Source organism: Fistularia commersonii, chromosome 5 (genome assembly GCF_037954325.1).
Source record: "Fistularia commersonii isolate RoL2024-O1a breed Wild chromosome 5, RoL_Fcom_v1.0, whole genome shotgun sequence".
Classification (NCBI taxonomy): domain Eukaryota; kingdom Metazoa; phylum Chordata; class Actinopteri; order Syngnathiformes; family Fistulariidae; genus Fistularia; species Fistularia commersonii.
The window spans coordinates 19,870,757-19,888,108 of record NC_141288.1 but is presented as its reverse complement, the minus strand read 5'-3'; the positions used below and the strand labels follow the sequence as shown (position 1 = coordinate 19,888,108).

At 43.5% G+C, this 17,352-nt stretch overlaps 2 protein-coding genes across 5 annotated transcripts in view; both read left to right on the top strand.

The window, feature by feature from the left end:
- The window catches only part of wnt5b (wingless-type MMTV integration site family, member 5b), a 46,221-nt gene extending 39,578 nt beyond the window's left edge, over positions 1 to 6,643 (top strand). For all 3 annotated transcript variants that reach the window (XM_086147205.1, XM_086147204.1, XM_086147206.1), the window contains exons 6-7: positions 5,629 to 5,787; positions 5,870 to 6,643. In XM_086147205.1, coding sequence (XP_086003331.1) covers positions 5,629 to 5,787; positions 5,870 to 6,169 — 459 coding nt within the window. In that variant the 3' untranslated portion in view covers positions 6,170 to 6,643. The remainder of the gene's footprint in view (positions 1 to 5,628; positions 5,788 to 5,869) is intronic.
- A 7,153-nt stretch (positions 6,644 to 13,796) lies between these two features.
- adipor2 (adiponectin receptor 2) overlaps positions 13,797 to 17,352 on the top strand; it is a 28,158-nt gene continuing 24,602 nt past the window's right edge. The window contains exon 1 of one of the 2 annotated variants that reach the window (XM_086147191.1): positions 13,797 to 13,899. The gene's annotated coding sequence lies outside the window, so the exon portion shown is untranslated. The remainder of the gene's footprint in view (positions 13,900 to 17,352) is intronic. The other variant, XM_086147192.1, reaches the window with a different exon arrangement.

Genomic DNA, 17,352 nt, shown 5'->3' with positions numbered 1-17,352 from the left:
CTATTAAACATCAGATTCTGTAAAAAAGCCTGAGCGCAATCCAGACTTTGCTAAAGCTGCAGTTGGACTGTCACTGAGATAATCCCTGTGGAAGAATTTACAAATCAAACAAAATCTCTCCTCCTTGTTTCGATTATTTGCCGGGAAAAAAAAAAAAGGTGAAATCAAATAGAACGGATCCTTGGAAACCCTCGGAAAGGAGGGACAAAATGTCATTGTCCGTCTGTCTTGGGGGGTCACGGGGGTTGAATGACAGGATTGGAGGGTGGCGAGTGGTATGCCTGCTGGGTAGGAAGAGAGAGGGGAGCGCGGAGGTGAGAGGTTGGGGTCGGGGGTGTTTTGGGGGGCACGGGTTAACAGAGGTGAAAAGGTAATTGAGATCAGGCAACGTTTGGAGACGGAATGACAGCTTTCATTTGCGTGAGGGCGCGTCAGAAATCATTAATTCGGAGGATAATGTTCCCAAAAAACACGTGACGTAGTAACAGCATCCCGCTTATGAATGCATGCACTGTGTGTGCGCTTGTGTGTGTGTGTGTGTGTGTGTGTGTGGAGGTGGGGGGCAGGGGTAATGGAATTGGCTCGGCTCGACAAAGCTGCAGGGGTGAACGACTCCCCCTCCGCCCCCAAAGTTCACTGCTGCTAGAGCCATAAATCTTAATCTGCCGTGTGAACAAGATAATGTAAAGACCACAAAGTCGCCATAAAAATGACGGCGGACAGCCGGACTCTTCGGGAGAATCTGGATATGTCAAGGTTAAATTGCCGCTTAATTGTGAGAGATGGCTATAATAAGGGAACAAATGAAACCTTGTTGGAAGCAACCTAAACTGGAGATATCTAGCATGGGAAATGAGTAGATGCACTACAATTTGTCTATTATGACAGGACAGTCTGATATGGACTCAGATGTCTGTTTTCATTTTTGCAAAGCAGCCCGAATAAAGCGCTTCCTTTGCTAAGCATCTCCCCTTTTGTTTGTCTATTGCGTCGCGCCATTAAGAGCGAGTCCCGCAAACGCCACGCTGTGACGACAGAAAACTGGAAACAGACGAAAGCGGCGCGAAGCAAATTCAAAGAGGAAATGCCTCAACGGGAACACAGAGCACAGCTGTCACCAAATGTTCTGTTTCCAGTACATCAGCAGCAGATGTAATATCAGCACAAGGCTGTAGATGTTGCGTCAATCCGAGCCATGGCAACACAGGGAAAACATGTCAGTCTTTGGCGTGAAAACGAACACATTGAAATAAAACTTAAGGATGAATACTTTAACCTTATAAAAATGTTTAACAGAACAATTACCATCTTTAAGTGCTGTTTATTCAGATTGTGTTTCACACGCTCATCATACATCGGTTGATGCAGTTACATATAAGCGCCACTAGATGGCAGCAGAGCCACAGAACTTATTGTCCATGACAGAGGAGCAGATAAGATAAGATAAGATAAGATAAGATAAGATAAGATAAGATAAATGTTATTGATCCCCATAGGGCAAGGATGTCAAACTCATTTTCACCGAGGGCCACATCAGTAGACTTTGAATTGGGCCACATGTAACTGTAACAGTATAAATATAAATACTCCTTCATGTTAAATAACTCATTTAAATCCAAAATGTTACACATGCATTCCCATCTTTCTTGAAACAGACTTCCATCTGCATCGACTTTTTTCTTCCTGGACATTTAGGGATCATTTGTATTTCTCAATTCCGCTCATTGAAAAGGTCATCAGTGTGGCTGCACTGTGACGTAATCGCAGGACGCCTTCATGATCAGCATGAATTGTGGGAAATGTAGTTTTGTGTTGCATATTTTAAGACGATCAGACCTTTTATGACGTTTTCGCGGGCCACATAAAACGACGTGGCAGGCCACATTTGGCCCGCCGGCCTTGAGTTTGTGGGAAATTCTTTTATCGGAGTATCAATATTTTTTTTTCATTTTTTTAGCTTATTTTTTCTTGAGAAAAAAATAGAATTAGAGTTAAATGTGAGTATAAATATAAATAAGAGTCAATTAAAAGATAGTAAAAGACACCCACAAATAAATAGACAGCAGGGTGAACAACAAATAGATAACAGAATGTGGGAAAAAAAGACAGCAAAAGTGAGAATAGAAAACCAAAATGACAACATGGATAAGAACAGAAACAGAGCGGTGCTTGCAGGAGTCCAGCATCTCCACCTCCTCACCCTGGATGGTGATTGGTGCATGTCTTATTTATACAGGACTGTCTCAGAAAATTACAATATTGTGATAAAGTTCTTAATCTTCTGTAATGCAAGTACAAAAACAAAAATGTCATACATTTTGGATTCATCACGAATCAACTGAAATATTGCAAGCCTTTTATTATTTCAATACTGCTAATTATGGTGTACATCTTAAGAAAACTCAAAATTCCTATCTCAAAATATTGGAATATCATGAAAAAGTAATTTTTGTTTTTTTAATTGCATTACAGAAGATCTTTATCACAATATTCTAACTTTCTGAGACATTCCTGTATACGATAAGACCAAAAGCATGGGTTCACCCGTCCAAATCATGGGAATCGGGTTTTCCAATCACTTCCATGGCCACAGGTGTATAAAATCAAACACCTGGGCATGCAGACTTTTTTTTTTTTTTTTTTATACAAACACTTGTGAAAGAATGGCTGAATTCCTGAATTCACCTGTGCAACAAATCCAGTCGTGAAATTTCCTCGCTCCTGAATATTCCACAGTCAACTGTCAGATGGATTAGAAGACGCCACAGCCATGAAGTTGCAGGCTACGTAAACTGACGGCGTGGGGTCTGCGGACGCTGAGGCGCAGAGTGCGAAGAGATAACCAACTTTCTGCAGAGTCAACGGCCACGGACCTCCAAACTTCACGTGTCCTTCAGATGAGCTGAAGATCAGCGCGCAGAGATCTTCATTGAATGGGTTTCCACGGTCGAGCGGCTGCTTCCAAGCCAGGCGTCACCGAGTGCGATGCAAAGTGTTGGATGCAGCGGCGGAAAGCACCCCGACACTGGACTCTAGAGCGGTGGAGACGCGTTTTCTGGAGTGACGAATCGCGCTTTTCCGTCTGGCAATCTGATGGACGAGTCTGGGTTCGGCGGTTGCCAGGAGAACGTTACTTGTCTGACTGCATCGTGCCAAGTGGGAAGTTGGGTGGAGGGGGGGGATTATGGGGTGGGCTTGTTTCTCAGGTTCATGAGATTCCAGTGAAAGGAACTCCGAAAGCTTGAGACATTTTGGACGACGCTTCCAACTTTGTGGGACCAGTTTGGCGCTGGCCCTTTCCTTTTCCAACATGACTGTGCACCAGTGCACAAAGCAAGCTCCATAAAGACATGCATGACGGAGTCTGGTGTGGATGAATCGACCCCGTAGAGCACCTTTGGGATGAATTAGAGCGGAGACTGAGAGCCGGGCCTTCTCATCCAACAGCAGCTTCTGGAAGAATGGTCAATAGTTCCCATAAATACACTCCTGAACCTTGTGAACAGCCTTCCCAGGCGAGATGAAGCTGTTCCAGCTGCAAAGGGTGGATCCACATCTTATCGAACCCTATGGATTAGGAATGGGATGTCACTTAAATTCATGTACGAGTCAAGGGTGAGGGTTACTTCTGCAGGAACGGACACACCCCGACACCAGTGAACATCCAGGGGACGGACATCGAGAAAATGTCTTCTTCCAAGTACCTGGGTGTTTCACCTGAACAATAAATTGGACTGGTCTCAGAACATGGATGCTCTCTGCAGGAAAGGTCCCTTGGACTCAGCATCTGTGATGAGCAACGCCTCCCACCCCAAGCAGAACATCATGATGGCACTGAGGAGCTCCTTCGGCGACACACTCCCTCACCCCAAGTGTGTGAAGGAGAGATTCCGCAGGTCCTTCCTGACAGCTGCTGTTCGACTATTTAATACCCAGTTCTGCACTCGATAGGCTTCTCTTTCATTTATTCGCTCACCCTCCCACACATCTGACCACTCAGACACCACAGGTTGTCACTACTGCACGGCGACCACCACTAGTATTCCTGTTGTTCGCTGCAATTTTTTTGCAATATCTATATATATCCCTCTGATGCGGCTCCCTGTGGCTATTGAAAGTAATGAACGACTATTTACTGAAAACTTATTTTATTTTAGTTCGTTCATTTTGAAAATGTAATTTTAAATTGGATTATTATGGGGATTTTATAACAAACTATTCCACATCGCGGGCCACATACGGCCTCGGTAGATGTCAAGTGGGCCAGACCTTTAAAATTACAGCATACTCAGCAATAGATAACCAAAATATCATGTCTTTCCTTTGTTTTGGTGTCAAAAAGTACAAGAACATTAGGAAAATCTTGAAATTTAACAAACAATCCTTCTCCAAAGACAAACGGAAAATTTACTTTTATCATTCACATTTATGCAACGACACAGCCAAAAATATGCTCAGCTATTATGGTGTCCATCATAGGCACCTCATAGGTCAGAGGTCATCATAGGCCAAGAAACTCTTAAGCAACAGTCAATGTCTCATCAACTCCACAAATAAACATGGCAAGTTGAGCAACATCTGTGATGTCGGCGCTCTCATCAATTGCAACAGAAAATGCAAAAAAATGACTCGACTCTCCGTTTCAATTTGCTGTCTAAATTTGCCGATAGTTCAGAAATCATCTCTGCTAAGCGAGAGCTTGTCGCTTCTCGAGACACACGAGTTCAGCCGCCTTCATCCTGCATCTTTTTACAAAGTCGCCGTCGGAATACTGCTTTGATGCTAATGCTATTTCGTTAGCAATAATGTTTGACACCCCTGATCTTAATCAAACATGTTAAAATATTTTTGTCGCTCTTAATAAGCAACTGCACGCGGCAGTAAAAGGATGACATTTAAGTTTGAGGAGGACTCAAATAGTATTTTGCTTAAAAGTAACCTTCAACCCAACGTCTTTTTTTTCGGAGCTCAAAATATTTTTAAATATTTAAAAAAATGCAACGCGTGATTTGTTTATATATAGCATAAAGGCATAAAAAAAAAAACCTTATACGCCATTTTTATTCTTAAATATTGTGTGGCTCCCAGTGTTTCTTTTACTGTGGAGAAACAGCTCCAAATGGCTCTTTGAGTGGTAAAGGTTGCCGACCCCTGCTCTATACTGTTTATATATTGTCATATTGTTTTACGTACCTATTTATTTATAGTGTTAGCACTGTTATGCATGAACATGTAAAGTCTACTGCCACTTAAATAGCACTCATCCTTGCACACCAAGCTGCACTCACGTCTTATTGCACTGCCACTGTTCATGTTGCAACATTCATGCTTATACCTATAATCATCTTTATAATAATGTTTACACTCTTTCTATCGGCACATATCCAAATGCATTGCGGACAGCAAAGTAGGAATTTCACCTCTTTACCCCGGAACCTTTGAATCTCGAATCGTAACAGAATGTTTAATATTTCGTTTGTCGTGTTCGTTTTGAATGTTTAATGTGTACGATTTTGGTCCGGCAATGATGGTCCTCTTCATGGAAAAAACCCACATTGCAGCATTGCGTTATGATTTCTGATGCGTGCAGTCCACATCATCTCTGCAGTTCTGTGTCTCCCCTTTTAGGCCGTTTATAACCTTGCAAACGTGGCCTGCAAATGTCACGGCGTCTCGGGCTCTTGCAGTCTGAAGACCTGCTGGCTCCAGCTGGCCGACTTCAGACGGGTGGGAGAGTTCCTCAAGGAGAAGTACGACAGCGCCGCCGCTATGCGCATCGGAAGAAAGGTACCGAAAGCTCCTTCGAGCGACCGTCGCCGGCCGGACGATTAATCCCGAAAAGTGATTTTCTACCCGTTTCCTAATCCAGGGGAAGCTGGAGCTAGTGGACAAGCGTTTCAACTCCCCGACCCAGGAGGACCTGGTCTATATCGACCCGAGCCCGGACTACTGCATCTACAACGAGACCACGGGCTCTCTGGGAACACAAGGCCGCCTCTGCAACAAGACCTCGGAGGGTATGGACGGCTGCGAGCTGATGTGCTGCGGTCGGGGATACGACCAGTTCAAGACCTACAAGCACGAGCGCTGCCACTGCAAGTTCCACTGGTGCTGCTACGTCAAGTGCAAGCGCTGCACGTCGCTGGTGGACCAGTTCGTGTGCAAATAGCGGGCCGACGGACGGCGCGCGCATGGAAAGGGAAGAAAAATGAGGGAGGGGAGAGTGGGACGAGGAGGGCGTCGGAGACGGAGGGTGAAACGCCGACGACGGGAACGTTGCAGGTTCTTGCTTGGGATGAGTTCAGGCGTACAGGTTCCATTTTTTTGAGCAGTTTTATTTTCTTGTTTATTCATCTCCCGCCTTTCACGTTAAGTGTTTTTCTGTGTGAACAGCAGAGTCACGAGCAGGGACATCCAAGTCTTCCTCCTGCTTTCGCTCTGACTTTGTATTTTTAACACTCATTGCTATTTTTCCCTCACCGATCGACCGTCACTCGTTGGTTTTCCGGATAATATCCCGACCCTGCCGGAGGACCGAAGGAGAAAGAGAAAGCACAGAGGACATAAAGCAAGGATGGACTTGGCAGGTGCAGTTGGAGCAACTGGATCCTAAAACTGGGACACCTGTGACGTGATGAGAAAATTAAATAAATATGTAACTAAGTAATAAATAAACAGCAACTACGGCGGTGGTTTCAGAAGCATCCCGACAACCAAGCACCAAGCAGACACACTTTGGACTCCTTACCATCTATTGTGAGTTTTGGAAAAATCCCATAAATCAATTGGAGTTCGGAGTCGTCCGGATGACACGGCGGCGTCTGCCGAGAGTGACTTTCGACCTCGAAACCCACGGGCGGGTCGGGCCGGTGTTGCGCAAACACGCCGTCCTCTCAGACAAAGACGTCTTGGGAGGATTGTTAAAGATCATTTTCCATCGAGGGAGATTTTCACCAAGCTGAGCAGATCCAAAATTCCGTAATTAAAGCTGATTTTGCTGCACGCTTCTTCCAGATTTCTCTGAGCGCCCGACCTGACGCGTGCGTCCGCAGGGGTTAACCAGGCTCGCCTCGACACGTCGCCTGTTTAAACGAGCGGCGCCCTCTCAAGGCCCATCCCCGCGACCTTCAGCCGACACAAACGCGAACAAAACCGCCATCAGTAAGATTAATGTGCTGTATCTGCCTTAATGACACCACGTGCACCGCGTCTTCATCTCGTGTTGTTACGCAACGGGTCAGGTTAGCGTCGGTGACGGCGATACCGCTCTGCCTCTCTCTCCACACGTCGCCCGCCTGAGATCGATCGATTCGGCGAAACCCGAGAAGCAGCTCGTTCCATCTCGTGTCCAGAAGCGATCAAAAAAAAAAAACGGAGCCTGGACTTGTTGTTTTCCCCGAGCATCTCACACCCGGCGGACCAGATTGAATGTGTAATCTAACGTCTGGTTGTAACTCTCCAGAGGCGAGACGCGGATGAGCTCAGGCGACGGGAAAGGGACCGAAACATGCTGTGGAAAAAAAAAAAAAAAAACGATGAATGTGTGAGCGTGGACAATATGACACAGAACGGACTGCAATTTATATTGGGATACGTAAAAAGAAATACAACAGAAAGAAAGTATATATTTTATTACTGTTTTTCAATCTGTTTTCCGTGTTTTGTACGTGAGTATTATTGTATATTCTTTTGATAAATTAGCCTTGGACAATAAGGCATTGTTGTGTCTTTGAGTCACAGTGTTTCCTCTCCGGTCCCCGCCGACCCGACGGCCACAGACAACTCTTTGTCTCGGAGGAGTTGTTTTGGAAAATGATGCTAAATCGAGTAAGAAGCAAAGCGCGGGGGGATGCAGCTCTGCCGCTGGCTCATCGGGGGCGGAGTTTAATAGCTGCTCGTATTTGATTTCTCAGTTTAGAACTCTGGGAAATGATTTTCAATTTAATCAAATGCGCGGTGGCGCAGCGGTTAGCATGTCTGCGTGGGGTTCCTCCCACGGTCCAAACACAGGCAGGAGGTCCAGAGGAGACCCTGAATGGTCCAGGTGTGTAAATGAGACGGTTAATGTGGGATAGATTATGAATGAATCAAATATCCTTACACACTTACACTGCCCTAATGTCTGGTTTTATTCGCGCTGTTATTTGTTTTTAGCAAATAAACCATAATGGCACGCTGTATTTCCTCACAAAAAAACAAAAATGAGTTTTGTTTGTCTTCACCTTCTCTTGAAATTCGGTCCACCTACATATCATATTTGACGTTAAAATTGATCCCCAGTTTGCCTCTGCGATATTAAGGGGCTCGTTGCAACAACATCGTCATGGCAACAAATGTTCGCGGTGTTTCCCGGGCGGTTATGCAAAGGCCTCCGGATCACTAACTAGTCATCAGGATGTCATTTAAGCTTTTATATAAACAATTTTATTTGGCTTTCTATTTCGTACGATGGAGCAGATGGAAGCATAAAGCTAATTTTTAAAATTCCTGTGTCACTACTTGATTTCCTTTCCCCCTCACACACACACAATGACTTTGTACGACACATAAAATGAGCCAAATATCTTTAATATCTTTGGCTGAGGCAAGAAGTAAACACCTCCCTTCTAGAGGAATCCTAAAAATGTTACGCGCCCTGTATTTTAATTCAAGATTCACTGTTTACATATCCATCATTCACAATGGTTATTGTACGCCCGTCTTCATCCTCTCCCCCCCCCGCTTTTTGAAATTAATATTGAATCCTAGCTCTCTAGCACCTCCCTGAGACCTCTGTTCCCTCTCCAGATGGGCGTGCATCTTGTTTCCACGCTCCGCTGAAGAGGCCGAGCCACTTACGTGTGAAAAACATCTTGTTCAAGTTGTTTCTCTCCATATTTTTTGTTAACCTTAAAACCCCTCACACACATACGAGATCGGCAGATTTGACTTTGCTTTTTTCCGACAAAAAACAATGAAAGACCCCTAAAAGCTTAACCAGACAACACGGAACACCGATAACTTTTTCGAGGTGAATATTGAGTGCAGAGTCATGCCAAAGGATGTATGTTGTGTGGGCCGACTAGCAATCCCATTACCTTTAGCCGCTTGCCGCTAAGTGGATTAAACCACTGACCAGAGCTGCATGATAGTCCTGCAGAAGTGACCCTGTGTCTGCATAGTCGCCCTCACCTGATAGACGACCGTGTTTGCGTTAGCGTGCACGCCGCCGCTTCACCAAAGATCCCCACTAGCGAGGATCAGATGCTCCTCTGCACTGGACCAGGACTGATCACTTAACCTTTAAGCGCCAATCTTTGTCCATGTGGGAACTATTTGCTGTCGTGCTGCTATTAGTTGTATTGTGCTCATCTCTGAAATATTTATTTTGTAAGAATGACAGTGCTGGTTTCATGCTTTAAGTGCAAAATCCCACTATATCTGGGTCGGAAGAATGTATCCTCTACAACACCCTTGCATGCATTACAAAGAAAAATTGCTTTGAAATTGCATATTTTAGCTCAGTGCTGCGCTACTAGTAAAGCAGTGATTGACTGATGAACTGAATAAAAGCAGTGACCTCGGGCCGCTCTGGCTCTCTTGAATGCGCGAGCGCCATCTGTAAGGAGGCGTCAGACGTGGCTCTTTAACAAACGGTTTTGGGAAGATTCCAGCGGGCCGGGAGGAGCCTGCGAAAAGCCCAGGTCAAACGCACAACACAAACCCGGAGAGCGAAAGCATCGTTTCAGAGAGGAGGCCATTAGCGGCCTGAAGATGACTGATAAATCTGCACTCCCCCGGCAAGTTCAAGTGCGGCCGCGTTCAGTTCCAACCCTTCACGGCGACACTAAACCCTGCATGGACCTTCAGCCACGGTGAAAAGAGGCAAGCTTTGTTCAGCCACTCATTTTCATTCTCTCAAAATTGCCCCAAGACCGACCACGGGCTCCAGGGAGATCTCGGCCTGAGTACAGCAGAGGGCCTTCAGGACAGCGTGCTGATGCAAGACGTGTAGCAATGGGAAGTAGTAGCAAGATGTGCAAACGCCATTGCTCAGATGATGCGGGGTGGATTGGCTGATACACAAGAGAGGGTAGAAGAGACATGTTTGCAAAGAACTTCCATGCCAGGGTGGATTTCTCACCATCTCACCAAAGTCTGAAACAGTATCCTGTGTCAGACCCTATCTGTAAAAAACACACTTCTCAGTGGGCGGCAGAATCAGCTTCACCGGAGACTGAGACAGCTTGCTGGTGCCACGGTATCTTGCAGCCGCAACAGCAATGCCTCGGGTACTTAAATGGGTCTCGTCTCATTGGCCATATCACCGGCGAGCGAGTAGTTGGAGGACAATCGGCGACTTGAGAGGTTCTGCTTTGCAGAGAACCTCCAGACCAGACGCTTTTCCGGACTTCATCTCGAGAAGCCGAGATATGCTTAGTCCACGCAAAACAACGCGGCTGCAAATCAAAGTCCGGATCACATGAAGCGGGGCTGTACAGGGTTCACTGACGCAGCAACAGGAAATTTAAATCCATGAGAGAAGTTCCAGAGAAGAGCGACCAGCAAGCAGTTCAAGAATGTCCAAAGCGACTAAAATACCATGTTGTGGAGCAAAGAGGCCTGAAGCGCAGTGATTGCGTCACATTCACAAGTCGGAGAAACTGGAACCCCAGCAAGAAGAGAAAACACACACACACACACATCTGTGATGACATTTCATTCCATACATAGATGATTCTGTGCAGCCCTGTGTTTTGCAGCTATTTCTGTGAAGATCCACATGGTTAAGTGGGTGAAAGTTCAAACACATCACAGCTTGTAGCCGTTTCACAGCGGTTTGGGTGCCTGAGTCACAGCTCAGACTGCTTTCACTTCACAGTTCTGACACCTGCTTTGGAGCTCATTTGTCAAGGCTGATTAAGAGGTAAGATCTGATGCAGCTGCATTGAGATATTCACGCTCTTGACAGCTGACAATTGTCTCCAGCTAATACAGCTAATTCTGAAGACAACGTATGACCCCCCCCTCCATCAAACTTAGTAAATGGACCGCGAGCCCAAGCTCTCGCCAAACTGGAAAACACACCCGGGCCCCTTGTTGCGGCCCCTCTGCAGGGGGGAAAAAGAGAGCCGACACACCTCTTAGCACGGAGGTGTACGATATATGTGTCCCGTGTAATTTCTGCTTGCCATGGAGCTATCCACAGATAGAAGATGCCATCCTTCAGCGTTCCACCTGCAAGTCCTGTTTGTGCAAGTAAGGCATCGAGTCCGATAGCACGCGAACGTGCGTTTGCAATTCTGGATTAGCCGACAGCTGTTGTCGTTAGAATGTTCCATCTATTTTTTTTATTGGGATATATTTCATATTTTGTTGGCGATGCAGATTACCTTTTGTTTGGACACACATACACACATGCACAACCTTAGTTTACCGCTAATGCTTAGCCACTTATCTTATCAGTAAGCTCATTCATCCATGTGCTTTGGACAAGCTTCGTCTGGAGCAAAATGGACCAGTGTGTCCCGGCACACCAGAATATCTCATCCTCTTAGCATGAAGCTGTAGAGGTGATTAATGAGATACATGATTCAAGTTTAATTTAACTTCTTCACTCAGATCTAGATTGTACAGAATTTACATTTATGTATATTTTAATCCGGATCAGTGCATTGCAATTAGAAAAAAAAACAAAAAACATTCCACAGGCTGAACGGTTCTGATGAGGTTTGATCTCAAATATTGCGGTTGTTAAAGTAAATCGGTGTAAACCCGAGCCCCATCAAGCAAACACGTTTGAAAAAGATCCAACAGGAGCTTCAAATTAAAATGTTCTGGATCATCGCTAGCAAACAAAATATTTTACGGAAGCGACTGTCAAACACCAGGAATCCCATTAAAGATGAATTCAAATTTGTTCACAACACCAGGAGGTACTTAAAGTCTTAATTCCAGCCTTCATGGACATTTTTGGAAAAACAACTGAATCAATAAAGGGAAAAGACATGGTGTGATATGGCGTCCCCGGAACGCCAATAAAAACCACAGTGCGCTTCCAGCTGATTCTCAAGCAATGAGGTCGGACCGCATTCCATTTGCTTTGAAAGCGAATTTAAAGTTGCGGATAACATCTAGTTGTCCGTTCTTCTCAACAGTCACACACACACACAACGCGTGCACGTGTTTCTTCTGACGGCCCTACTTACCGGGGATCATGATCTTATGGGTGACAGCCTGATCTTTTCACCCACCTAGATCTCCTTGTACTGCATTATAGATCTTATCTCTGTACACGGGTGGTAGTTTGGAATTCTGCACAAACTTGTTGGTAACAATTACAACAGAAACTCACTTGTCCCCCCTGAGGGGTGATAGGGATTTTTTTTTTAATTATTGTGATTGCGATATTAAATTATCGGTTATTTTATGAATGCATCAAATGTTTACAATGACAAAAATAAAAAATAAAAAATATAAATAACAACTAGAAGAATAAATAGATCAGTATGTAGAAAGAAAAAAAAAGTAAAAAATTAAGTAAAAAAGTGAAAAATGGAAAAAAATGGGTTTATTGCGCTGTGCTGTATGTACTGCGTAACTTATCTAACAACATCCACTTAAACCAAATAACTCACAAATTAAAAGTCACATCTAATTATAGTTTTAGCATGGGAAAAACATTGTTTAATTAAATGGACGAATGCGTCTAAGATGGGCTTGCACAAACATGCAAAAAGAAAAACTTCACAATGTGGTGGAATCTGAAAATAAGGCTATGCAAAGAGAGTGAAACTGCCATGAGGCTGAAATATTTAAAAACTGGTGTCTCTTCATGAGACGTAACAGATGTTACACAACAAACTAAATGATTTGCAGCATGTTTTTATCTTATCACCCACAAACCGCTCTGTACCTGCACTTTTTCTTCATAACAAAACAAGCCGGTAACAAGTAACAACCCGTTTGGTCAAATAAACAATTTCTTAAACTTATTGGCCACATAAAGGACTTTTTTCACACAAGAAAAAATGTATGACGTATCTCTTGGACGAGTTTAGTGGTGAGACTTGACCAACCAGACTAGTGAAACTGAATATGACTGTGCTGAAAGAAGTGCCACATCTTCTGACCGGGGCATTGTATCACGACCAATATATTTGCATATTCATCTTATCAAACACTTGACCAGGCAATATGAGGGTGATTCTGAGATTGCGTGATCGTTTGTTAGGTTTTACAACATACATAAAGTACCATTTTTTTAAAAAAATGTACCATGTACTTGAAAATTGACTTTTTTTTTTAATGATTTAATTATTTAAAAGCATTTGCAATGGCCGTCCTTATATATGCTATGTATACAATGTTTTACTTCTTCAATTATTGTTTTGGCATTTTATATAGACGACATGCTGACAGCAGACAAGTTTGAGCAGCCCAAACTTGTTTAATATCCACATGGTAGGTACTTGACAAACAAGTTTTTCTCTCAAACGCCATCGCTTAGGAACTTAAAAGAAAATTAACAATTTTAAAGAATGCCACACTTAGCAAGTTATTAGGCGGACGATCGGAAAAAAAACACGTTTCGGCCCAGAAATAACGCTTTATCAACCACTACTGCGCCCCGTTTCTGAACGTTTCAAAGGCTTAAAAACTACAACTCGCGATGTACGAAGATTCTTCCTGTTCCTGGTCTGCTACGATTGGTCACTTATATCTCTCCGAGGGATACGATTGGCCAGCCGTTGCTCATGCGAGGGGCGTCACGTTCAGATTGCCTCACTCCGACGTCTCTGAGTCCAGTCTAGTTTAGAAGGAATCGTTCAGAGTGGAGAGGAGAAGCGAAGCACCACAACTCTGCCAACTGCGCCGCGTTACAAAGAACACGGATCACGTTTGAGACGTCGGAACGAGGTGAATAAATAAGTTGACTGTAACCAATATTGGCCGTCGGTGATGTCGCTTCTGTTTTATTCTCATACGGTTACATTCACACAGGACTTTCTTAACGTAACGTTAGCGCCTAGCGGTATGTGAACGTAACCTGCCAGCTAGCAGCTTCGCTTCTCGGCTAATTCTGGCTGTCAAAACAAGAGAGGAGCATAATCTGCTAGCCGACGAGGAGAAGACAAAGCTTTCTTTTTTTTTCCCTCCACAAAGCTTTGACCGACGCACGGAGGGTACATTTGGGATGTTTAAAGGCAGGTCGTTCAGCGAGGGGGGTTGTCAGAACACATAATATCTCGGTTAAAGAGTTATTTTGCTTCTTTCGAACAGTGGCAGCTGTGGTTAGCGGACTAGCCAGCTCGCTATCGGTGTAAACAAACCATCACCATAAAGCTGCCCGTCGCTGGGCTGCTGCTTGCTTCTTATTTTACAACTGACATGGCATTAGATGTTTTTTTCTGGCCAAAGTAAAAAACGCAGCGCCAACATAAACGCTCTCCGTCTCTCTGAGTGTGATGGTAATGTTTTCGCTGTCAACAAGAGGGGGAGTCTGGCTTGAGTTTGGGGTTTCTTTGTCTTGCCTGCTCTCCAGTGTTGTGTTGATTGCTATGTACTCAGTGTCCGTCTGAGTTTACAGATAAGGCTGGATGGCCCGTTCAACTCATCTCCTGGCATTTAGGATATTTTCTGCATCATACCTTTTTGTATATTACTGCTAAAGTAGCCCTGTTAAGCCCCATAATCAAAAACCGAATTGCAGGCTTTGTTGTATGAAGATGTCTAATGGTATTAAAGCACGGATAATCCGCCAGATTAGCTCCTGGGTCCAATTTAAGTTAACTTCTAACAGTGTTGGGACTTTATAACACAGCTTTCTGTTGAAGTTTACCTACGGACTGCGCAGAAAATATGTCAATCGACACATTAGGGGTCATACGGGGCATATTGACCCCATACTTTCTCTTATTTTATGTAAAAGTGCTTTTGCCTGTTATTTACACAATGAGTCATAAGAAATGGGTTGGGTTGAATAATATCTGCGGCCCATTTTCCATTCAACTGCCACTATTTACAGTTTGACATCATAAGCATGACGTAGACTAGCGGTGGCGAAATATAAAGTGTTACAGGCTCCATAGGGGTATGTTGATACACTTTGTACACATCCCATTTTTGAATCTTGCTTTTCAGTTTGCCACAGAGCTTGACGCAATTTCATTTATATTTTATGGACAGGGCAGCTGATTGCCCATTTGTCCCGAACCCAAACTTTATTTAAAAAAAAAATCCCCCTGTTGTTATCTAGCATGAGATTAGACCATGGATATTTAATGTTGTAGTGCTGTAGTTGGTAGTTTTGTTGGAACCCATTTTGCATATTTAATCATTATAGTCATGTGCAGTTTGATCCCTTCTGGTTTTCAGTTTATCTTTTCCAAGTGCTTACAAAGTTAAAAGCTATTGTCTGTAAATGGAGTTACAGATGCCCATCTGGCTTTTATTCTTAAATTGCACTTTTGCTTTATTTGGGGCTTGGTTAATAGAAACCAGTATAGTAAGCAGAAACAAAATCAGTAGCCATTACATTTTCACAGTATTCACATTTTGACAGGTATTATTTGTAATCATTATTTGCTTAACATTCAAAGCCTACATAGGTAAGCAAAACAGATAATCATTTAACTTGTAGTGTCGTATCTATTATGTTTGACATCTTCATATGGGCGCCATTTCACTGTTGTCACAGGAAAGCTGATTTCAAGAAACAACATTGTTCTGTTATCTCATCTCCCCATTACATGAAACATAAAACAAACTGAGCATATATGCAATATTTCAATCAAATGCAGTGGAGCAGAAAATTGATACACTCTAATAAAGCACATGTTCCTCTAAATAACGTTACTTTGGTAAATGTATTTGGTTTCATGCCACCGCTCTCATCTAGGCCGATGTCATTACTGCATCTGGATATGGGATCTATGATGGAGCATTGTTCTGAGCAAAAATTGACTGAACTCCAGTGAAAAATCAAGTATCTCCTTTTCGCAACGAGCTGATCGATGGCAACAATACTTTTGAATGTGTCGTGTTGTAAAAACAGTCCACTATGGTCTTTTCAGGAGATGAGCAGCATCTCCATTTCCAATATGATATTGCGTTATGTGAAAGAGTAAAAAAATGGAAGAACTTATCTAGTCTGGTGTTACATCGAGCCATAAATATTGTCTGAGGCTGACTTTTGACGGGCCTTATCTACTACACTATCATTGAATTACATTTCACAGTGTCGTCGGCACGTATATCAGCCAAGGTTCACTCGCCCTGCTAAGGTGGACTGGCTTTTAAGGTGGACAGGCTTGGCTCTTCTCATTTTAGTGTGCCTTAGAATAGTCAGCCAATGATGAATTGGTCTGGTTCTAAATTTACTGGAAGTACAACTAGAGAATTTAATATACAGTGATATCATCCTTTGACCGTGTGCCAGGCAGGAGGCAGCTAAACATAGCTTCCTAAAATAGTAGAGAGCTGTCATTGATTTGATTGATCATAATAAGACAGATTAGCCGCTACGTTTCTCTTTCTTTCAAATTTCTATTCATGTCACTTTCTGAGTTCTTTCCTTTGCTCACACCTTTCAAAGCGTGCGTATTGCAGATCACTAAAAATAAAATCAGTCGTTCTTCCAAAAAGTTACTGTGAACCTGTGGACTCACAAACAAACACAAACATTGCACCCACCCAAATAATGTGGCCATTTTTGAAAATCTCTCCATTGCTGAGTTAACTGTTTTAAAAACATTGTGTAATAGGAACCAGCCCAAACAATATTTGGGCAACAACAAGCTCAAGAGCTTGAGAACAAAAAGTATGGAGAAAAAAAAAAATCTGTCTGTCTTTAGGGCAGGAATTAGCAAAAAATACCATGTCTGATTTTCATTTACTGTTGTAAAGGGGCGGAAAATGAGCCACGAATGGGCCCGTTTATTTCGGGAATGATTCCCGAGGTTTCGAGAAACTTCAGGCCATTTTCCAGCTCAATGATCAAAATTGTTCAGATAGTCTGAAGTTGTTTAGCTTTCCTGACCCTGATATTCGGTGCCTCCCAAGTTCATGCTGTCAAGACTAGGAAGCCACTAATATCTCAATATAGTCTGTGGCTTTAGCCTCTCCTCTCATCAAAGAATTTAGGGGCTATTTTTATCTCCATGTGACCAACCTTGGATTACCAGCCCGTGCTTCAAAAAGCACTACATTTGGTATTGCTATGTTCTCCAGTAGAGCCAACAGCACTGTGACCTTGGTGTGATTTTTATCTGCTCACCGGTCAGAGGGCTGGTGGATCAGCATCATTTAGAGACTGGGAGCACTGTGTTTGCATGTTGTACATTGGCATTTGTAACGAGTTGTGGCATTAGT